The following is a 22,378-nucleotide window of genomic DNA, read 5'->3' on the forward strand; positions in this document are numbered from 1 at the left end:
ACTGCTGATCATTAATGATTCTTCCAATCTTTGTCATCTGCAAATTTTGACATCACGCCCTTTATCCCTTCATTGATATCATATATTAAAATCAGAAACAAGAGTAGCTCAAGAACAAGTCCTTGAGGGACTCCACTTCTGACATTACACCAGTCTGAAGAATATCAATTGATCACAACCCTCAGCCTTCTATTCTGCAGCTACCCGACCAGACCCTTATGTAATGGACGTGGGATAGTATTAGCTACCCCAGTGGAAGTTGCAGATGAGCTCAACAGTTATTTTGCATTGATATTTAAAGAAGGAAAACCCTTTATGTCAATGAGAAATTATGGGAGTGAAGTTGAAAAAAATGTAATTAATGATGTTGAAATTTTGCATGTTTATTTAATGAAAAAACCTTTGGGCCTACAGGCCAGTAAGGCTCCTGGGGTTGATAGCATTTATCCTATAATCTTAAGGGAGGCGGCAAGTGAATGCATTGAACCATTGAGACTAATTATGAGAGCATCACTGGACTTGGAAGTGATTCCTTTGGATTAGAAAAGTGCCAATGTGTCTCAAATACATAAGGACTGTTCTAAGGGTGAAGTGGGAAATTACACGCAGGTTCAGTAGTAGGGACAATGATCAAGGGAACTCAGGATCATTTAGATAGAAATGGAATTCTGAAGGATACTCAGCATGGTTTTGTAAAGGGAAAATCATGTTTAACAAATCTGGTTGGTTAGTTATATTGACAGGGTCACTCAAAAGCTGGACTTAGGGAATAATTTTGATGTTGTTTATTTGGATTTCAGCAAAGAATTTGACTTAGTCCCACATGAGCGGTTACTTATAAGCTGGAACAGGTTGGAATCATAGGGAAAATCCTTAAATGGATAGATGGATGGCTTCATGACAGGAGGCCGAGGGTTGTGATAAATGGTTATTCCTCAGATTGGGTAAGAAGTGGGGTTTCCCAAAGATCAGTATTAGGACCGTTGTTGTTTTTGATTTTCATCAGTGACATCGATGAAGGGATAGAGGGTGTGATGTTTAAATTTGCAGATAATGTAAAGATTGATAGAGTAGTTAATGATCACTGCCAAGCAGAGCTTCTTCAGAATGATGTAGATAGAGATAGACTTCTGGGATGGTCAGAAAAATGGCAGCTATGCTTTAATCCAGCAGAGTGTAAGGTATTACACCTGGGGAACAGTAACCTCAAAATAACTTATACACTTGGTAGAGTTGAACTAAAGCTGGTAGTGGAGGAAAGGGACATGGGTGTTACAATACAGTCAGACATGAAGTTCTCTGAGCATTGTAGACAGATTGTAAGGAAGGCGAATGGTGTCCTATCGGTGATTTATTGAACAACTGCTAGTAGAGATAAGGATGTCATAATCCCATTATATAAGGCTATTGTTAGCTCACACTTGTGTGTTCAAGTATGGAGACTGCTACTAAAGAAAGACATTGTGCTTTTTGAAAGGATCCAAAGACAGGTAACTCGTCTGGTGAGATTGACAAAAGGGCATCCATATGAGGAAAGACTTGCTCAGCCAATGAACTTCAATTGTTTCAGGAATTTTTAACATTGGCTCTTCCAGGATAGCTTGTACATCATGTAATATTCTCTCAAGTTTCGATAATTTATGAAACAAGTTGTAGATATTTTTTATGAAACACGCATTTGATGGTTGGATATTTATTTTTTGCACTAGTTAATGCTAATTGAAAGTATGTGTGCTCGGCAATGAATGTACGATATTTCTCTTTGTGCTATTTCAGAGATTTTCCTCTTAAATCCATTAATATTCACAGAAAAATTTGCAGCACCATCAAAGGCACAGGCTACTAAATATTTTAATTCAATGTTTCTCTGTTTAAATTCTAAATTCTCTCACGATAGTTTGAGTTATCGTTTCTGCATCTGTACTGTCAAGTTTGACTAAACACAGAAACATTTCCCTGATATTGTTTCCGTCATCCACAAAATGTATTAAGATAGTAATTTCAGTTATATATTATTGATATTGGTTGATTTGTCAGCCATTAAACAGGAGTATTTACCTTTAACGTTCTTTTCATCCTGCTTATCGAGTACTTTGGCAATACATGAAAGAAATTCAGATCCAGTTGCTTTACCGATATGTGTATGATATATATGGTCCTTGAGGGTGTCACAAATATTCTCTCAGATATGCCATACAAGCTGTACTTGCTACCTGGGAGTCTAAAGCGCTGATGGAACTGATATTCGGGTGACATTAAAGTCAAGTGGACCCAATTTCGGCGAAGTCTGAATGGTCTGTGACAGCCAAATACTCTGCTTGTACCTTCACGATGGTGGGACTGTTAGTAATCCTGGGTATAACCCCTATGCAAAAGCACACTGTGGGTGACCACCCAGGTGTGAACCAACCCAAGCAGGGGTTGAAGTGGAACACAGAGGGACAGCATTCCTCCAACACATGGAGGAATACCACCACTTGGCTTATTGGAGGCTTGAAGGTGGAACCCATGTTTAGTCTCCAGAGCTAAGTTCTGGTCAACCCTTCTCCATCTCTTCCATCATGTAGTATGACTGATGACTTTTGAGGTTATGATGGACATCATGGCGAGATTCAATCTTCCTTACAATTTAAGGTACAGCTCTAAATCTGTGTTCGCAGGCCAGCTGCTAGTTAGTACACCAGACTGAACCCATTGGTAACTCTCTAGGGGGCTTCCGGATCAGCTAGTGTATAATCTTGCTACCTCTACTCTGCCAGATAGTGACTGGAGGGAGTCCGACAATGCGGGGAGCATTGTCGAGGCCACGTTATGGCAAGGATCTGGGTATATTCTTACCATGTGTACGCCATATCCAAAAATTTCATTACTCCATACAGCATGTCTTCTCCACTTTCTCTCGGCGCCTCCGTAGCCAGGTGGGCACGAGCAGTAGTGCATAGCACACGCTTCTTGATTAGACCAGGGTTCGAGCCTGTGCCCACCAAATACGGAGGATGCGGAAAGGTCAGGGAATGACCACCGCATATCCCCGGAGCAATATGGCCTTAGTTGCTAATGCTCCTAAAAACCAAATAGCAAACAAACAAACAAACCACTTTCTCTCACTATTGAATACACCATGAATTGTCAAACTAATAGAGTAAGCTTATCATCTGCGAAAAGATCTAAACCTCCAAAACACTTCCTAGTTCATTTCACAAATATATGTGGTCTATTCTAATCTCAGTGATGTCCATTTTCACTTGCAGTCTGCCAAACCCCATGTACTTTTTCTGACAGAATCTCGGTTATTGGTTGAATCAATTACTGCTCATCTCAGTTGCCCAAATTATTTGCTGTATGATTCCTTTAGCCTCAAAGGTGGTACTTGTGCATTGTCCGTTCCAATATTCCCTATCAGAGACTTGGTAATTTAGAATCTCCTCTTTTCGATCTTCTCTGGCTTAAAATCTCTCTACCTCATTATGTCAAATTCATCCGTTGTCTCTACCGTTCTCCCAACTCCACTAATCACTTGGAGCTCTTTGACTTCCTCTCTTTGCAACTTGACTTTCTCCAGTCTAACTTTCCTATCAGTTGGTAATTTTCCTTGGTGATTTTAATGTTCACAACTCCAGCTGGCTTCCGTTTTCTAGTCACACCGACCTAGCTGGTCGAGATGCTGAGGCTTTTGCAATTACTAATGACCTTGCACAGATTGCTCATTTACCTACAACAATACTGGACAATCCTAATCATACAGCCAACACGCTTGATCTTTTTCTCACAAACAACCCTTCTAAGTACATGGTCCAAGTCAGTGATCCTTTAGGCACCTCAGATCACAATTTGGTGATTGTCTCTTCTCCAATGGAGCCTTTATCTCATGGCTATTCCCAACCTCATGTTGTTTGACATTGCAAGAATGCAAAATAGGTTGACCTGCAAGATTTCTTTTCTTCTTTTTCTTGGTCAGATTACTGTTTCAAAACTTCTGATGTCAACATTTGCTCAGATCATGTCAGTGAAATTTTATAAATGACAACCAGGAAAAAGGTGGTGCACTCCCTCTTCCTAGAGAAATGTTTTTAAATTAACTAATCTATTAATATAATTGAAAATTATATTAATAGATTAATTAATTTAAAAATAATATGCTTTGCTAAGAATCTTAATAGATAATCAACAGTACTTGAAGGCTGACCGGGCTAGCCGGGTGGGTAAAGTGCCTGTCTGGCAACCCAGAGGTCACAGGTTTGAATCCCACGTCGGGCTTGGATATCATGATGGTGCCGCCCTATTCGGTTGGATCTCACGGCCACAATACGCGAAGGAAGCAGGAAAAAACTGGTTACTTTGTGTATTGATCACATCATGCGATAAAAAAAAAAGTACTTCAAGCTTTCCGCAGTAAAATTAGTCACCTGATATACCTTCATCAATATCATTGATAAATATACAAACAACAATGGGCCCAACACTGAACCCTGTTGAACTCCACTAATAACATTTGTCCATGAAGAACAGTGATCATTGATTACCACTTAATGGTAGGTTGGAAAAATGAAGGATATATTCACTTTGAAATTTGAACCATGTTACATATCAGAATCAGCATTATGACATCTGTGTATGATGTAGACTTTCAACATTTCGTGACTATTCTTATCAAGTAAAGTGTTTGGTGTCTGATAGACTCGATCCTTACTGTTATTATTAGTAGGAACAAATAATGCAAGGAAGCAACCTTATGCAGCATCAGCCAAAAAAAAAAAAAACTACTCATATCATCTATTCATTCTCTAATAAATGTCTAATCTTTTCTTAAATTTATTCAAACTAGTCTCTTCCACAACAACAAATTAATAAACTTAAGTTTATTTCAACAATCAGTTGCCCCTCTGACCTGAAAGAAAATTTCTGTGCATCTATTGTGCAACCATTTTTTTTTTTTTTTTTCAATTTAAGTTTCCCCCCTTTGTGTATGTATTGTCATCCATGAAAGAGGAGTAAGGATGCCATCACCATTTAGTTTACTCAGCGCATTTAAAGCCTTAAGCAGTACAATCACAGGTGCCTGGTTTCCAAATACTGCAATTTTCAGAACAAAGATATTCTTGGTAAAAGTATCCTTTTGGACACACAAAAGTATCCTTTTGTGTGTCCTTAACTAACCTGATTGCTTTTTCTTTGCACCCATTCCAAGAGATCCCTATCCTAAAATTAAGTTTATAGATCTGTATGCAGTACTTAAGATGTGGTGTAATCATTGCTTTATACAACTGGATAATCACCTCCTCCCTGCTGGCAAAATTCCTGTATATGAATTGACAGAACTCCATGAGCTTTCCTAGCAGCTTGTCTGCTAGCATTGCTCATGGAGTTTTTAGTAGATAATTACTAGTTGTCCTAATAATTGGCCAAAGAAAGAACTGGATTACCATTAGCGTCAGTAGAGACATATGATGCAAGAAAGCAAGCTTATGCAGCATCAGCCAAAAAAAAAAAAAAAAAGCTCCCATTTCACCCCTCCGGTCGTTCCAAATACCTGTCCAGCTCAGCCTTAAATTTATTTAGGCTATCAACTTCCACAACAAGGGTCTGTTCCACCAACCAACTACCCACTGGATGTTGGACTGTATACTGTAATTACCCTCAGGTCTTTTTCTTCTCTACTATCTTGTGTGGTGCCACCTAATTCATATGTTATTCTGGGACTACTGCTATCCAAATGCAGAACCTTGCATTTATCAGTGCGAAACCTCAGTTGCTCCTTTTCTGCTCTGCCTTTGAATATGGGAGTGAGGTCACATCTGCCCATGCTCTGCAGAAGGCACCAATTGTAAGTGGTAGTTTATTCTTGAGTGTTTTTAGCTTGTGTCTATATAGCAGAATGCACTTAGTCGCTTATTTATGTAGTTAAATTATTTTATTTAGAAGTATTATTCAGCTATACCAGTGTGTCCCAAAGTGTGGTACTCACATCATTGGTGATACATGAGAGGATTTTAGGTGGTACACAGGCAAACATTTTTTTTATTTTAATGTGTATTAGAAAAAAAAAAAAGCTAGCATATCAGACCCATCATTTCAGAGATATTATTGCTGCTTCTGTATACGGATCACTAGTATGGATTCTTGTATTCTGAATTTCCATGTGCACTGCCGTGTTCTTTTCATTGCTACAAAATTGTTTACTATGCAAAGTATGAATAAGTATGCATAATTGTGAATTGGAATCAGCCTCTTTTTATTTTTATTCTGTTTAACCTATTATGGACCTGGGATCAGACAAAAACAGGATTTTTTAAAGTGTAAAGCTGAAGATTGTGTTGTAATTGTGAGTACTGGTGGTGATTGTGGTGGAGTAGTAGTAGTAGTAGAGGCATGTGATGTAAGAAAGCAAGTGTATGAGGTTATGTAGCATCAGCCAAAAAAAAAAAAAAAAAAAACAATTTCACACAACCATTCCCTCTCAAAGTTTGTCCAGTTCCTCCTTGAATTTATTTAAGCTGACTACTGTTTCAAAACTTCTGATGTCAACATTTGCTCAGATCGTGTCAGTGAAATTATTCTTGTAGGAATGGAATCCTTTATCCCACACTCCACTTTAAAATCTCGTCCTTTATCTATACCTTGGTTTTCTAATAAATGTGCTAAGGCCGTTCAGGAGAAGAATGTTGCATATCATAATTGGCTTGTTTCCAATTCTTCAGTTTCTGCCTACACCAAAGCTCGCAACAATTGTAACTAGATTTTGAACGGGCTACTAGATTTTGAACAGGCTAAGAGTAGAAAACTTGCTTCTTGCCCTAATGGCAGCCGAGCATTCTGGTCTCTTGACAAAGCTATTGGCCACAGCTTTTGCCCATCTCTGCTCCCACCTCTGTCAAAACCAGATGGTTCTGTTGTCACTTCAGCAAAGGATAAAGCTGACCTGTTAGCATCATATTTTTCTTCCAACTCATGTATTAATGATCTTGGTAAGACATCTCCCACTATTCCCAACACGCTCCATTCAATGCCTCCTGTGGTCTTCTGTCAAAAGGATGTCAGAAGGATTTTGAAGAATCTCGATGCTAAGAAAGCTCCAGGTCCTGATGGTATTTCTCCACTTGTTCTCAAAACCTGTTCTCCTGAACTTACTCCTGTTCTTTGCTGCCTTTTTTCACTTTCTTTTTCCAAAAGTGTTTTTCCTTCTGCTTGGAAATTGCTTATATCCAGCCAGTTCCTAAAAAGGGTGAAAATCCCTCCTATCCAATTATCGTCCCATTGCAATTACTTCTACTCTTTCTAAACTAATGGAGAAATCAATTAACTGCCAACTCTTAAACTACCTAGATCTTTCCTGTGATCAGAGATTGCCAGTATGGATTCCGTCAGTGTCGATCCACTGGTGATATTCTGGCTTATGTTACCCATTTAATTCCACTTCTGCGTTCTCTAACTTACTTGAAGTTGATGTTCGCCCCGATGAGCTACGGTGGAACCCGCTTCACAATAAAATACTAGCTTTAGCATTAGCATTAGTAGAGGCATTTGATGCAAGAAAGCAAGCTTATGCAGCATCAGCCAAAAAAAAAAATTAAAAAATAATAATAATAAATAAAAAATAACCACTTCTTCTTCACCCCTCTGTTCGTTCGAAATACATGTCCAGCTGAGCCTTAAACTTATTTAGGCTATCAACTTCCACAACAAGGGATGGAAGTCTATTCCACCAACCAACCACCCGCTGGCTAAAGGCAAATTTCCTCACATCTATCCTACATCTGTCTTTTCTCAATTTGAATTTATGCCCTCTCAGGTGATTATTCTGAGCAAGAGGAAGAATCCCATCAGCATTGAGCATGCGCAAACCATTCAAGGCTTTATACACCTCTATCAGATCACCTCGCTGGTGCCTAGTCCCCAGACACTGTAATTTGCAAAACTTAAGCCTTTCTTCGTAAGAGCACCCCTTTGTTCCATTCATAATCTTGTTGCCCTTCTCTGTACTCGTTCCAGCATCTCTACATCCTTCTTGAAATGAGGCCTCCAGACCTGTATACAGTACTCTAGGTGTGGCCTGACCATTGCCTTATACAAGGGAATAATCACCTCCTTATCCCTGCTAGAAAAATTCCTATATATCATCGACAATACACCATGAGCTACTCTTGCAGCCTGTCTGCACTGCTCAGAAAACTTCATATCTGCCTGCACAACCACCCCCAGGTCCCTTTCATTATCTACCACTGTCAGTGTAGTACCACAGAGTTGATACGTTGCTCTGGGAGTTGCTTTTTCCCATATGTAGTACTTTACATTTGTCAATGTTAAACTTCATTTGCCACCTCTCAGCCCATCTGCTCAACCTTTCCAGATCCTGTTGCAGTAGCATAGTGTCAGTAGTGTCCTTGACAACCCTGCCAACCTTCGTATCATCTGCAAACTTGGACATTAAGCTTGATATACCATCATCAATATCATTTATAAATACAGAAAACAATACTGAACCCTGAGGGACTCCACTAATAACATTAGTCCACAATGAGCAGTGTCCATTGATTACCACTCTCTGTCTTCTCACCCTAACCACCCCTTTATCCATAGCAGCAATTTGCCTCCAATGCCACGCTGCTCCAATTTGTGCAGCAGTCTTCCATGTGAACAGTATCAAAAGCCTTTCTAAGATCCAAGTATATAATATCAAAGTTATTCCCTGCATCCAGTTCTTTTGTGACTGCATCATAGTATCCAATCAAGTTGATCAGGCAAGACTTCCCCTTAACAAAACCATGCTGTGTCTGAGCTATAACTGAAGTCTTGTCTAGATGATCCTGCAGTGCTTCTTTAACCAGTGCTTCCATTAATTTTCCAGGAACAGAAGTTAAACTAACAGGTCTATAATTACTTGTGTCAGCCTTTGATTCTCCTTTGTGAATTGGGGTCACATTTGCACATCTCCAGTCCATGGGTACTTCCCCTGAGTCCAAGGAAGCTCTCATAAATATGGCTAAGGGTTTGCTTACTTCCTTTGCTGCCTTCTTTAATATAACTGGATAGATCCCATCCACCCCAGGTGCCTTTCTTGTATTTATCTTCAACAATTTCTCCTCCACTTTACTCTCAGTTATTACAAGATTCTCTAGCTTACAGAGAAGGGCAACAAGATTGGTGAGGAGAATGAAGGGATCCTCTTACCAAGAGAGGCTTAAGTTCTGCAAATTACAATGGCTGGAGACTAGGCACCTGCGCGGTGATCTGATTGAGGTATATAAGGCCTTGAATGGATTGAGCACGCTGAATTCTGATGGGATCCTTCCAGTTGTTCAGATTACGAACCTAAGGGGGCATAAATTCAAATTAGGAAAAGACAGATGTAGAATAGATGTGCGGAAATTTGCCTTTAGCCAGCGGGTGGTTAATTGCTGGAACAAACTTCCATCTGTCGTGGAAGTTGATAGGTTGAATAAATTTAAGGAGGAACTGGACAGGCATTTGGAGGGGATGGTGTGATTTTTTTTTTTTGGCTGATGCTGCATAAGCTCATACATTTGCTTTCTTGAATCACATGCCACTGCTACTACTACTACTACTACGTCATTTTTTAGTCTGCATACATCAATAAAAGATGGAATAGTCTGTGTTTTATATTAAAAATTATGAATTTTTAAGATTTTATTTAGCAAGATAGATCAATTTCTAACTTCAATTTTATTTTCAGATGAATGGAATGTGGAACCGACAGGGCGTGTAAGAGAGCTTATATTCCATCCCAGTTTTTTAATTAATGTTTTCATTTTCTTAAATACATTTATCCTCATCAGTTTTAATGAAGTTACTCTTGAGCCTCAGCTTAGAAAGGTGAGGTCATCTGCCAATATCTTAATTGCTTATAATTTCATTGATGTCATTTATTTGATGTTTCAAATAATAATGAAACCATAAAGTGAAATTCTTAAAAATCCATTATAAAAAGTAGAGAAAACATTAATAATTAATATTTAAAAAATGAATTTAGCAACACTCAATGCACTTTATTTATACGATTAGCATATTACGTGTAAAATTCAGAATAAATAATTCTAGGCCAAACGCTAGCATTTAGCATTAGTACTTATATAGCATCAGTCAAAAAAAAAAAAAAAAAGCTTCCCGTTTCACCCATCTATTCATTCCAAAAGTTCGTTTAGTTCAACCTTGAATTTATTTAAGCTGTCAAATTCCACATTGACAAAAAATAATGTTTGTTCCAGCAATTAATCACCAGCTGGCTAAAGGCAAATTTCCCCAGATCTATTCTACAAATGTCTTTTCTCAATTTGAATTTATGCCACCTCGAGTGCGGAATCTGAACAAGAGGAAATCCCATCAGCATTGAGTTTGCTCAAACAATTCAAAGCCTTATACATCTCAATCAGATCACCTCACAAGTGCCTCATCTCCAGACACTGACCGTAATTTGTAGAACTTAAGCCTTTCTTCATAAGAGCAACCCTTTGTTCCATTCACTAATCTTGTTTCCCTTCTCTGTACTTGTGCCAGCAGCTCTACATCTTTTCTAAAATGAGGCCTCCTGACCCATATGTAATACTCAAGGTGTCATCTCTAATTACTTGTGGCCTGACCATTGCCTTATACAAGGGGATAATAATCACCTTCTTATCCCTGCTGGCAAAATTCCTATATATCATTGACAGGGCCCCATGAGCTACTCTTGCAGCCTGTTTGTACTGCTCAGAAAACTTCATATTTGACTGCACAATTATCCCCAAGTCAGTTTCATTCTCCAATACACAGTACTACTGTAGTACTTCACAATTCGTATGTTACTCTGGGGTTACTGCTACCCATATGCAGCACTTTGCATTTGTCAATGTTAAACTTCAGTTTCCACCTTTCAGCCCAGCCCCTCAACTTTTCCAGATCCTGTTGCAGTAGTGTACTGTCCTTACTGTCATTAACAACCCTACCAACCTTTGTGTCATCTGCAAACTTGAACATTAAGCCTGATATATACCTTTTTCAATATCATTGATAAATATAGAAAATAGTGATGGCCCCAACACTGACTCCTGGGGGACACCACTAATAACATTAGTCCATGAAGGTAGTGAAGTGGAGGCCACCCCAGATACAAAATTATTTTTTGCATCCATTTCTTTTGTGACTACATCGTAATAACCAATCAAATTGGTCAGATAAGACTTCCCCGTAACAAACCCGTGCTGTGTCTGAACTATAACTGCAGGCTTGACTAGATGTTCCTGCAGTGCTTCTTTATCCAGTGACTCCATTATTTTCTCCCCATGAGAAGTTAAACTAACAGATCTGTAATTACTTGTGTCACCTTTTGATTCCCTTTTGTGAATCGTGGATATGTTTCCACATCTCCAGTCTGTGGGGCCCTCCCCTGAGTTCAAGGATGCCCTCATAATCATGGCTAAGAGCCTGCTTGCTTGCTTTACTGCCTCCTTCAATATAACTGGATAGATTCCATCCACACCAGATACCTTTCTTATGTTTAACTTCAACAATTTCTCCTCCACTTTGCTCTTAGTTATTACAAAATCATTTAGCTTCCTGCCTCAGTTTAATAAGCTTCTGGCCTTCACTTCCCTACAGACTTCCTCATCTGTGAATGTAGATGCAAAATACTCATTCAGTTTGTCAGCCACCTCAGCATGTTTATCAACAATCGACCTATCGATGTGAAGTGGACCAATTTTATTCATTCCCTTCCTTTTAGAGTTTACATAAGTAAATAAGTCTTTAATGTTTTTCTTTGCATCCTTTGCCAAAGATTTCTTGTAATCTGCCTTTGCTTGCGTAACCTCCTTCGTGACTTGATTAGACTATTCTATATCTACCTTAGTCATTTGTGTCTCCTGATAATTTATATGCATCCCATACATTTTTCTTCTCTGTCATGAGTCTCATTAGTTCACTTGACATCCATTTAGGCCTAAATTTTGAATAGTATTTCTTAGTTGGTATGAAAAGCCTAGTAGTAGTTTCAAAGATTAATTCTCTGAATGCTTCCCATGTAGAATTTGCTATTGGTAACATCATCATTTGGTCCCACTGTATAGAATTTAAAAACTGAAAGCAAAATTATTTTTGCCCCTTTTGGTAGTTACAGCTTTGAGTAAATCCCACATCAGTGCACCATGATCATTGTCACCTTTATCTGCAGATTCTTAATGGATGAATAATCACTGCTGATAATGAGAACAAGAGTATTACTTCCCCTGGTTGCCCCTTGAACATGCTGCTACTGCAGAAAACAATCATCCAATAAATCCACAAAAGTCTTGCTAATGTGCGAGTGACCAACCCCCACGAGTTCCAGTCTGTATCCAGGAAGCTAAATCCTCCATTATAAGACAGTCTGATTTACTGGCCCACTCTATTTCTCCGTACAGTTGTTTGTTGTACCCATGAGAGTCATTAGACCTATAGCCGATCGGGCTAGCCGGTGGGTAAAGCGCCTGCCTGGCAACCCAAAGGTAACGGGTTCGAATCCTGCCTCGGGCTTGGATCAGAGTAGTGCAAAAACCTTGGGAGGTGCATTATGACCACAGAAGCCGATGCACCAACAACTAACAAAAAAAAAGAAAAAAATTAGACCTATAACACACTCCTATTCTCAATTTTGCTTTCCCAGTGCTTATGTCACACAGAACTGACACAACAGTGCACTCTCTATCAATGTCAACTGGATGCACTTCCTTCGATTTTGTGTGTCTTAACTAACAGCATGACCCCCTCCTCTCTTTATATCCTGTCTATGTTTTCTGTACACATTTTTTTTTATTGTTATTTTTATTAATAACAAGATACACGAGTTTACCGTTCATAGACAGCCGCCATAGTTACGTGAAAATTAATCAGTAAATCTATTAATCTTGTCGAACTTCATTGGCAATTAAATTGTACTTTTAACTATACATATAACCACATAGGTTACGGAACATAAATAATTAGTAAAAATAAATAATTAATACATAACTTGATACGGAAGTTATATAAAGGGACTTCGTAGATAACACTCGTTACTGAAACGCGACACAGCATATCCGGAATTCGATAGCATTAGCTTTGTCTGGTATAGTGCATAATATAATATTGTCAATTAATCAGTAGATCTATTAATCTTGTTAAACTTCATTGTCAATTAAATTGTTCTTTTAACTATATATATATAACGACTTAGAGTACAAACGTAACAAATAATTAATACATACTTGATACTCGTTCGTGAATTCCCGCCATTTTTACACGATAGCATAAGCTTAGTGTAGTATAGTGCATAATATAATATTGTCAATTATTCAGTAAATCTATTAATCTTGATAAACTTTATTGTCAATTAAATTGTATTTTTAACTCTATAAATATATATAATGACTTAATCGTAACAAATAATTAATACATAACTATAGTGGTACACGTGATACGGAAGTTGTATAAAGGGAACACTAGATACCGAAAAAAAAAAAAAAAAAAAAACTATATATATATCCATATATATATATATATATATATAATATAACTTAAGGATTTAATTTTTGTTTTAAATTTTATTGAATTACATTGGAATCATGACTCTAACCAGAGCAGCAAAGCAAAAGGCTCAAGCTAATGGGAGTGCTGTGGTTCAGGGGAGAACTGAGGGGGCCAGTTGCCCTCTGAATCACAGTCTATTAAAATGCACTGTTTGCTTGATGTTTGCGGAGCAGTTGGGTACGGGACATGATACTGCCAAGGGGGATGTCTTTGTGTGTGCACGATGTAAGGAGTGCAAGGAAATCAGGCGACAACTCAGCGTTGTTATGGGCCTTTATGAGAGCTTGAAGGACAGGGTGGATGCCCTCGAAGGAAATAAATTGAGGGGCCCATCAAGCTCTCAGCTGCCCACATCAACGCCAGAGCTTGCACTTGGTCATCAGGCAACACAGAAGCAGCCCCCTAGGCAGAATGCGCTGGTCCCACAGGAACTAGTAGTTGTTGGTGACTCTATTGTCAGGGAAACGGGGAACATGCTTTGTAAAAAGGATAGGTGGAATAGGACCAGGGTATGTCTGCCAGGGGCAAAGGTTGATGACATTGTAGAGCGGATATCATCTTTTAAGGGCACAAAAGGTGATATAGTTGTACACGTTGGCACGAATGATATTAAGAGTAGGAGACCGGCGGAATTACTTAGCAAGTACAGGTCACTGCTGAAAAAAAGCCGTGAATTAGGGTTGAACTTGAAAGTGTCTGCAATTCTGCCCAGACACGATAGGAGGGAGTATATGATGAGAGCCTTGTCGATCAATTCGGCCCTGGAGGGATTGTGCAAGGCTCAAGGGGTAGAATTTTTTTCAGCCTGGACTGTACTTGTTAACAGGAGAGATTGCTTCTACAGGGATGGGATACACTTAAATAGAAAGGGTGCAAGAATTTTTGCTGATGCTGTCGAGGCAGTGTTAGGTGGGTCGGAAAACTGCTAGTTGGGGGGGATACAAGGACTAATAGATTAACAGTAGCCACTGGCAGAGGTGGAAGTGATTCTTGCACTGCTTCTATTGAAATGAGCAGAAATCTGAAAAACAAGATGCAGGATATTTCAGAGACTGCTGGTAGTCATTGCGTTACAAGTAAACACATGGGTTGTGTTAGGGTAGCTAAGAATAGACACAGGTGCATGTATACCTGCGTGTACACCAATGCTAGGAGTTTGGTAAATAAATTTGATGAATTTGAGGTATTGCTCAAAACATCAAAGGCAGATATTGTTGGGATATCAGAGACGTGGTGTCACACAGATATAAGTAATGCGGAACTGGAATTTGGGGAATACAATGTGTATAGAAAGGATAGACAGGACAGGAGGGGAGGAGGGGTTATGCTATTAATTAAGAAACACATAAAGTCCAAGGAAGTGAAGCCAGTCGACATCGATGGACAGGGCAGTGCCGAATCAGTTTGGTGTGACATAAGCATAGGGAAATCAAAATTGAGAGTAGGAGTGTGCTATAGGCCTAATGACTCTGATGAGTATAATAAGATATTGTACAGGGAAATAGAGTGGGCCAGTAAATCAGAGAGTCTTATAATGGGGGATTTTAATTTCCCAGATATAGACTGGAATTTGTGGGTTGGTCACTCGCACACTAGCAAGGCTTTTGTGGATTTATTGGATGATTGTTTTCTACACCAGCATGTTCGTGAGGCAACAAGAGGGAGCAATACTCTTGATCTGATTATCAGTAGTGACTCTTCATGCATTAAGAACCTGCAGATAAATGAACCACTAGGTGGCAGTGATCACAGTGTGTTGAAGTGGGATTTACTCAAGGAGGTAACTACCATCAGAGGTAAAGGGAAGGGTTTTTGTTTTCGTAAAGGCGACTATGATGGTCTGAGACAGTATTTAAATTCTATACAGTGGGACCAACTGATGATGTTACCAACAGCAAACTCAAAATGGGAAGCATTCAAGGAACTAATCTTGGAGGCTACCAGGCTTTACATACCAACTAAGAAATATTGTTCAAGGTTTAGGCCTAAATGGTTGTCAGATGAACTAATGAGACATGTGGCAGAGAAGAAAAATGCATGGGATACATATAAATTAATGGGTGACATGGAAGCCTATGATAGATATAAGTTGGTCTGTAACCAAGTCACAAAGGAGATTAGGCAGGCAAAAGCAGACTACGAAAAATCCTTGGCAAAGGATGCAAAGAAAAACAGAAAAGAGTTCTTTACATACTTGAACTCGAGAAGGAAAGGGATGAATCAGATTGGTCCACTGGATATTGATGGTTCAACAGTTGAGGATCCTGCTCAGGTGGCTAACAATCTAAACGAGTATTTTGCATCTACATTCACGCATGAGGAGTTATTCAGGAAGGAGAATGATGTAGGTAAAGTAAACATTGGCAGTGAGCTGGATGATTTTGTAATAACTGAGAGGAAAGTGGAGGAGAGATTGTTGAGGATAAACATAAAAAAGGCACCTGGGGTGGATGGGATCTATCCAGTTATATTAAAGGAGGCAGCAAAGGAAGTATGCAAACCCCTAGCCATAATTATGAGAGCTTCTTTGGACTCAGGGGAGGTACCCATAGACTGGAGATGTGCAAATGTAACCCCAATTCACAAAGGAGGATCAAAGGCTGACACAAGTAATTATAGACCTGTTAGTTTAACTTCTGTTCCAGGTAAATTAATGGAGGCACTGGTTAAAGAAGCACTGCAGGATCATCTAGACAAGAATTCAGTTATAGCTCAGACGCAGCATGGTTTTGTTAAGGGCAGGTCTTGCCTGACCAATTTGATTGGATACTATGATGTAGTCACAAAAGAACTGGATGCAGGGAATAACTTTGATATTATATATTTGGATCTTAGAAAGGCTTTTGATACTGTTGCACATGGAAGACTGCTGCACAAATTGGAGCAGTGTGGCATTGGAGGCAAATTGCTGCTATGGATAAGGGGATGGTTGAGTGGCAGAAGACAGAGAGTGGTAATCAATGGACACTGCTCAACGTGGACTAATGTTATTAGTGGAGTTCCTCAAGGTTCAGTGTTCAGTCCGTTGTTGTTTTCGGTGTTTATGAATGATATTGATGATGGGATATCAAGTTTAATGTCCAAGTTTGCAGATGATACAAAGGTTGGCAGGGTCGTCAAGGACACTACTGACGCTATGCTGCTGCAACAGGATCTGGAAAGGTTGAACAGATGGGCTGAGAGGTGGCAAATGAAGTTTAACATTGACAAATGTAAAGTACTGCATATGGGAAACAGTAACCCCAGAGCAACGTATCAACTCTGCGGTACCACACTGACAGTGGTGGAGAATGAAAAGGACCTGGGGGTAATTGTGCAGGGAGATATGAAGTTCTCTGAGCAGTGCAGACGAGCTGCAAGAGTAGCTCATGGTGTCTTGTCAATGATATACAGGAATTTTTCTAGCAGGGATAAGGAGGTGATTATTCCCTTGTATAAGGCAATGGTTAGGCCACATCTTGAGTACTGTATACAGGTCTGGAGGCCTCATTTCAAGAAGGATGTAGAGCTGCTGGAACGGGTACAGAGAAGGGCAACAAGATTAGTAAATGGAACAAAGGGTTGCTCTTACGAAGAAAGGCTTAAGTTTTGCAAATTACAGAGTCTGGAGACTAGGCACCGGCGAGGTGATCTGATAGAGGTGTATAAGGCCTTGAATGGTTTGAGCATGCTCAATGCCAATGGGATTCTTCATCTTTCTCAGAATAATCACCTCAGAGGGCATAAATTCAAATTGAGGAAGGACGGATGTCGGATAGATGTGCGGAAATTTGCCTTTGGCCAGCGGGTGGTTGGTTGGTGGAACCGACTTCCATCACTTGTTGTTGAAGTTGATAGCCTAAACAAATTTAAAGCTCAACTGGACAGGTATTTCGAACGAACGGAGGGGTGAAATGGGAGAGGGTTTTTTTTTTTTTTTTTTGGCTGATGCTGAATAAGCTTGCTTTCTTGCATCGTATGCCTCTACTAATGCTAATGCTAATGCTAATACACAACAGGTAACCATGAACAGTGTATCTGAGAGCAGAACAATGAACAGAATTAATAACAATAATATGAAATCCAACATGAACATAAATATTGATGTAGATTTAAACATTAAAATCATATGTACAAAAGCGGTATGCATTAAGTTAAGTTATGGGTAAAACAAATAATAATTAATTAGTTAAAAAATAGAAAAATAATAAAACAAATAATAATAATAAACTACAATAATTAGATGAGAGCTAATCACTTGGCAGTTTAAGAGAATGTGCAAACTTATGGTTGGCGTTCATTAGTAGTTGAAAGTTATCAAAGAAGTCAATGAGAGAGTGATTTGCTGATTCTGTTTAGTGGACTAAAATTCATAAAGTCTGTGGTGGCAGAGTCAAAGTGAAACAATGTAAGGTTCCTCACTTGTCTACAAGAGCATTGAAGTTGATTTTACTAAGATATAAGATGCTTCATAAGTTCCTGTGATTACTTTGTACTCTCCAAATTGCAATTCTGCATTTTCTATATGTGCGATACCATATCTCTGATATCCCAACAGTATCTGCCTTTGGTGTCTTGATCAGCACCTCAAATTCATCAAATTTATTTACTATACTCCTAGCATTGGTGTACATGCAAGTATACATACACCTATTATTGCTCTTAGTTATCCTAACACAGCCCATGTATTCACTTGTAACATTAGCATTAGCAGAGGCATATGATGCAAGAAAGCAAGCTTGTGTAGCATCAGCTAAAAAAAAAAAAAAAACCTCCCATTTCACTCCTCCATTCGTTCCAAATGCCTGTCCAGCTCAGCTTTAAATTTATTTAGGTTATCAACTTCCACCACAAAAGATGGAAGTCTGTTCCATCAATCAACTACCTGCTGGCTAAAGGCAAACTTCTGCATATCTATTCTACAACTGTCTTTCCTCAATTTGAATCTGTGCCCCCTCAGGTTCTTATTCTGAGCAAGAGGAAGAATCCCATCAGCATTCAGCTTACTCAAGCCAATCAGGGCCTTATACACCTCAATCAGATCACCTCGCAGGTGCCTACTCTCCAGACGCTGCAATTTGCAGAACTTAAGCCTTTCTTGGAAAGAGCACCCTTCACCAATCTTGTTGCCCTTCTTTGTACTCGTTCTAGCAACTCTACATCATTCCTAAAATAAGGCCTCCAGACCTGTATACAGTACTCAAGGTGTGACCTGACCATTGCCTTATACAAGGGGATAATCACTTCCTTATCTCGGCTAGAGTGAGCCTCCGTAATGAGGTGGGAAGGAGCAGCAGTGCGTAGCACACGCTTCTTGATTAGACCGGGGTTCGAGACCGTCACCACCAAATACGGAGGATGCGGAAAGGTCAGGGAATGACCACCACATATTCCTGGAGCAATATGGCCTTAGTTGCTAATGCTCCTAAAAAAAAAAAACAAATAACAATCTCTGCTAGAAAAATTCCTGTATATCATTGACAAGACACCATGAGCTACTCTTGAAGACCATCTGCATTGCTCAGCAAACTTCATATTCGATTGCACAACTACCCCCAAGGTCTTTTTCACTTAGGTTGTTGAACACCTTTGAAGCAAAGTCCTGAGGGTCCTGGAAATTAGATATGTTGCAAACAAAGATAAGATTAACGACCCACATCCTGTAAAAATGAAAGAGGTGAACGGGCTTGGGGTTAGTAATGGTAAATACCACTTAGTAGTGGCATTGTTAATAATGTGGCCTTAGGAAAGAAACAAAATGTTACCCTTCCTTTCAAAGAAGTTGACCATCTGGACTGCCTTCTATCAACCAGGATGTTCAGAATACTTGCTTTCTCTAATTTAGGAGCCCAGGATCAGTGATACCTTCAAACTCTGCAGTATGTCCTTTCCTGATGGAATAAGAAAGTCCTCTAAAAATAAGGAAGCAATCCAAGGGGAGACAGCTGGCAATAATTTTAAGTGATAGAATAAGAAAGTCCACTAAAATAAGTAATAAATCTCAGGGAGACAGCCGGCAGTACTTTAAAGTGCAGGAGTAGAGACAGTGCAGCAAGCATGAGTAATAATGAACAAGAAATATGTTTGAATGAAATTTAACTTATACTGAGAACAGGGCTCCCACGCCTGGGTTTTTCCACCCAGATCTGAGTTTGTTGATTGTCATCTGGGTTGATAGGTTTTTTTCACAAAAATATCTCATTATCTGGGTTTTTTCGGTAATTTTTAATTTTAAGTCAAAATTTATTTTTATTTCTTGTAAATACAATAAAATTTAATACATTTAATAACAGTTTACAATTTTCTTAATTGTATATTCTAACAATACTGATCATAATTTGTAATATCTCAAGTGCTTGTACAAAATACTACAAATTTAAAAGGATTTCAAAGTTTTCACAGGGTTCTATACTATGGTTTTCATTTGTGTTACTAACATGTATGCGCAGCCTATTGAGCAGGCGGAAGGCGGTCTTTACTGCACAGTCTTTCATGATCGTTCGTGGTATTATTGCATTATTTGGTGTGATTTTTAAATTTATGCGTGTACTACCTACAATGATATAATAAATTTAAATTGTAGTGACTATTTCTATTTTATGTTAATGGATTAGTGCTTTATTTTTTATTTTATAGAACATTTTTAAATAAGATAACTGCTAACTAGCCATACCCACAAATTGCCCACAATGTCTGAAACTTGTTCCCCACAGAGAAAGATGAGTAAACGGTGGTATACTCAAAATTTTAGGAATGAATGGTTAGAAGATCCGGAATTAAAGGACTGGTTGAAAGAAGACAGTAATGAAAAAGGTGTGTCTTACTGTATTTGTTGTGAAATGAAATTAAAGAATGCCAATAAATCGATGTTACTAGCGCATAAAAATACAGTTAAACATAAAAAAAAGTGCAAATATTGCTAAGACAAGTTCAACGTTAGACAAGTTCTCCACAAAAAGTAGACCTACAGAGAATGAAGAATTAGCAAAGGCAGAGTTAACAATTGCTGCACTAATTTCTGAGCATAATATTCCATTTGCGCAATGTGATCACCTTATAGAAGAATGTAAGAAAGAATTTCATGATAGCAATATTGCAAAACAAATTCAGATAAAGGCGACTAAAGTCTCTTATCTTATACAAGATGGCACAGCCTATCATGAAAAAATATACATTTCTAACATATGCAGAAAAAACAAGTTTTCAATGATAATAGATGAAAGTAAAGATTTATCTTTATCGCAAGTTCTAGCTATTGTTGTTAGATATTTTGATATTCAAAAACTTGATGTTGTAGATGTATTACTTGACACTGTTTGTGTCGAAAATGGTACTTCAGAAGGGCTTTATCAAGATGTAAAAGATCTTTTCATCGAAAAAAACATTCAAATAAGTAATCTCATTGGCTTTGGAAGTGATAATTGTGCCACTATGATGGGTACTAAGAGTGGGTTCCAGTCATTGCTAAAAAAGGATGTACCATCAGTATTTATAATGGGATGTGTTTGCCATTCTTTTGCATTATGTGCTAGTCATTCAGTCAAGGTACTACCCATCATATCTAGAAATATTTATAAAAGATATCTCTTGTAATTTTTCCGTAGTAATAAAAGATTAAACGAGTTCAAAATGATTCAAGATGTTGTAGATACTGCTAAGCATAAAATCCCCAAATTAGCACAAACATGTTGGTTATCCCGTGGCAATGTAATAAAAATTATTATTGAGCAGTGGGATGCGTTAGTTCAGTCTCAATCAAAAATTGACAAAATCAATGGTGGAGGGAATATTTACAATACTATGATCACCAAAGTATTGTAAATATTTAACAAAAATTTAACAAAATTGACAAAATCAATGGTGGAGGGAATATTTACAATACTATGATCACCAAAGGAACTAAGCATATGTTGTTGTTTTTAGGATATGTACCGGAAAAAATAAACTGCCTGAATATTGAATTTCAATCTGAGCATTTCAGATTGCACTTACTCTTCATTCAATGGTTTTAATTGAGTATAAAAATATTCTTAGTTTTTTCATAAAAGAAGTCATTACTTCGTGCAAGCTAGTTGAAATTGATCCAAGCAATGCAATAAATCATAAGCCTCTGAATAAAATATATTTGGGAGGCCATTGCATGGCCTTATTAAATTCAACACCATTTGGTGACAGTGAAAGCAGGTTTAAAAATGATTGTTGAAAATTTCTTGTTGAACTTTGTATGGAAATCAGAAAAAGATTTCCTCTAAATGACAATGGAATTATCACCAGTCTCAATGTTCTTGGCCCAGCAGTGATACATGATTGTGCCAAATCGCCATCCTCAATTTTCCATTTAGCAATGCAGTTCCCTCACCTTGTTTCTGAAGACAAAATAAATCTTCTAGATGATGAATGGAGATCATTTCATTTAAATCAAGATTTAGATCTCTCTTACAAAACCATCCCTGAGTTTTTGTATCTGTTATGTAATGTAAAAGATGGCTTTAATAATTCTAAATATGAGATTTTATCTAACTTTATGACCAGTCTAACTATTTTACCTCACTCTTCGGCAAGCGTAGAAAGAATCTTCTCCCAAGTAAAACATATAAAAACAAAAGCCACAAACTCCCTTAAACCAGAAACTGTGAAAGATCGACCAGTGGCAAAACAGGCGATAAATAGATCTAATCAAAATTGCTATATATGGAAACCTAAATCAGAATTGGTAAAAGAAGTCATACAAGGAACTTGATATAAAAGATAAGAAGAACGTTTGAAAAAAATGAAAGAACTTCAAAAAATAAATGTGGAGGGAACTGAATGGGATGAAAATTCTGATTACAATTAAATAAAAGATATTTATGCATGGTAAGTT

The 22,378-nt window shown here is 38.2% G+C and overlaps 1 protein-coding gene across 1 annotated transcript in view; it reads left to right on the top strand.

Moving 5' to 3' along the window:
- Positions 1-22,378, top strand: part of LOC150077667 (MFS-type transporter SLC18B1-like) — a 227,083-nt gene that overhangs the window by 61,217 nt on the left and 143,488 nt on the right. Inside the window, exon 6 of the mRNA XM_090385198.1 lies at positions 9,692-9,831. Within this exon, the coding sequence (XP_090241324.1) occupies positions 9,692-9,831 (140 nt within the window). The remainder of the gene's footprint in view (positions 1-9,691; positions 9,832-22,378) is intronic.

Source organism: Mastigoproctus giganteus, chromosome 11 (assembly GCF_048544385.1).
Source record: "Mastigoproctus giganteus isolate SK-2022 chromosome 11, ASM4854438v1, whole genome shotgun sequence".
NCBI lineage: Eukaryota > Metazoa > Arthropoda > Arachnida > Uropygi > Thelyphonidae > Mastigoproctus > Mastigoproctus giganteus.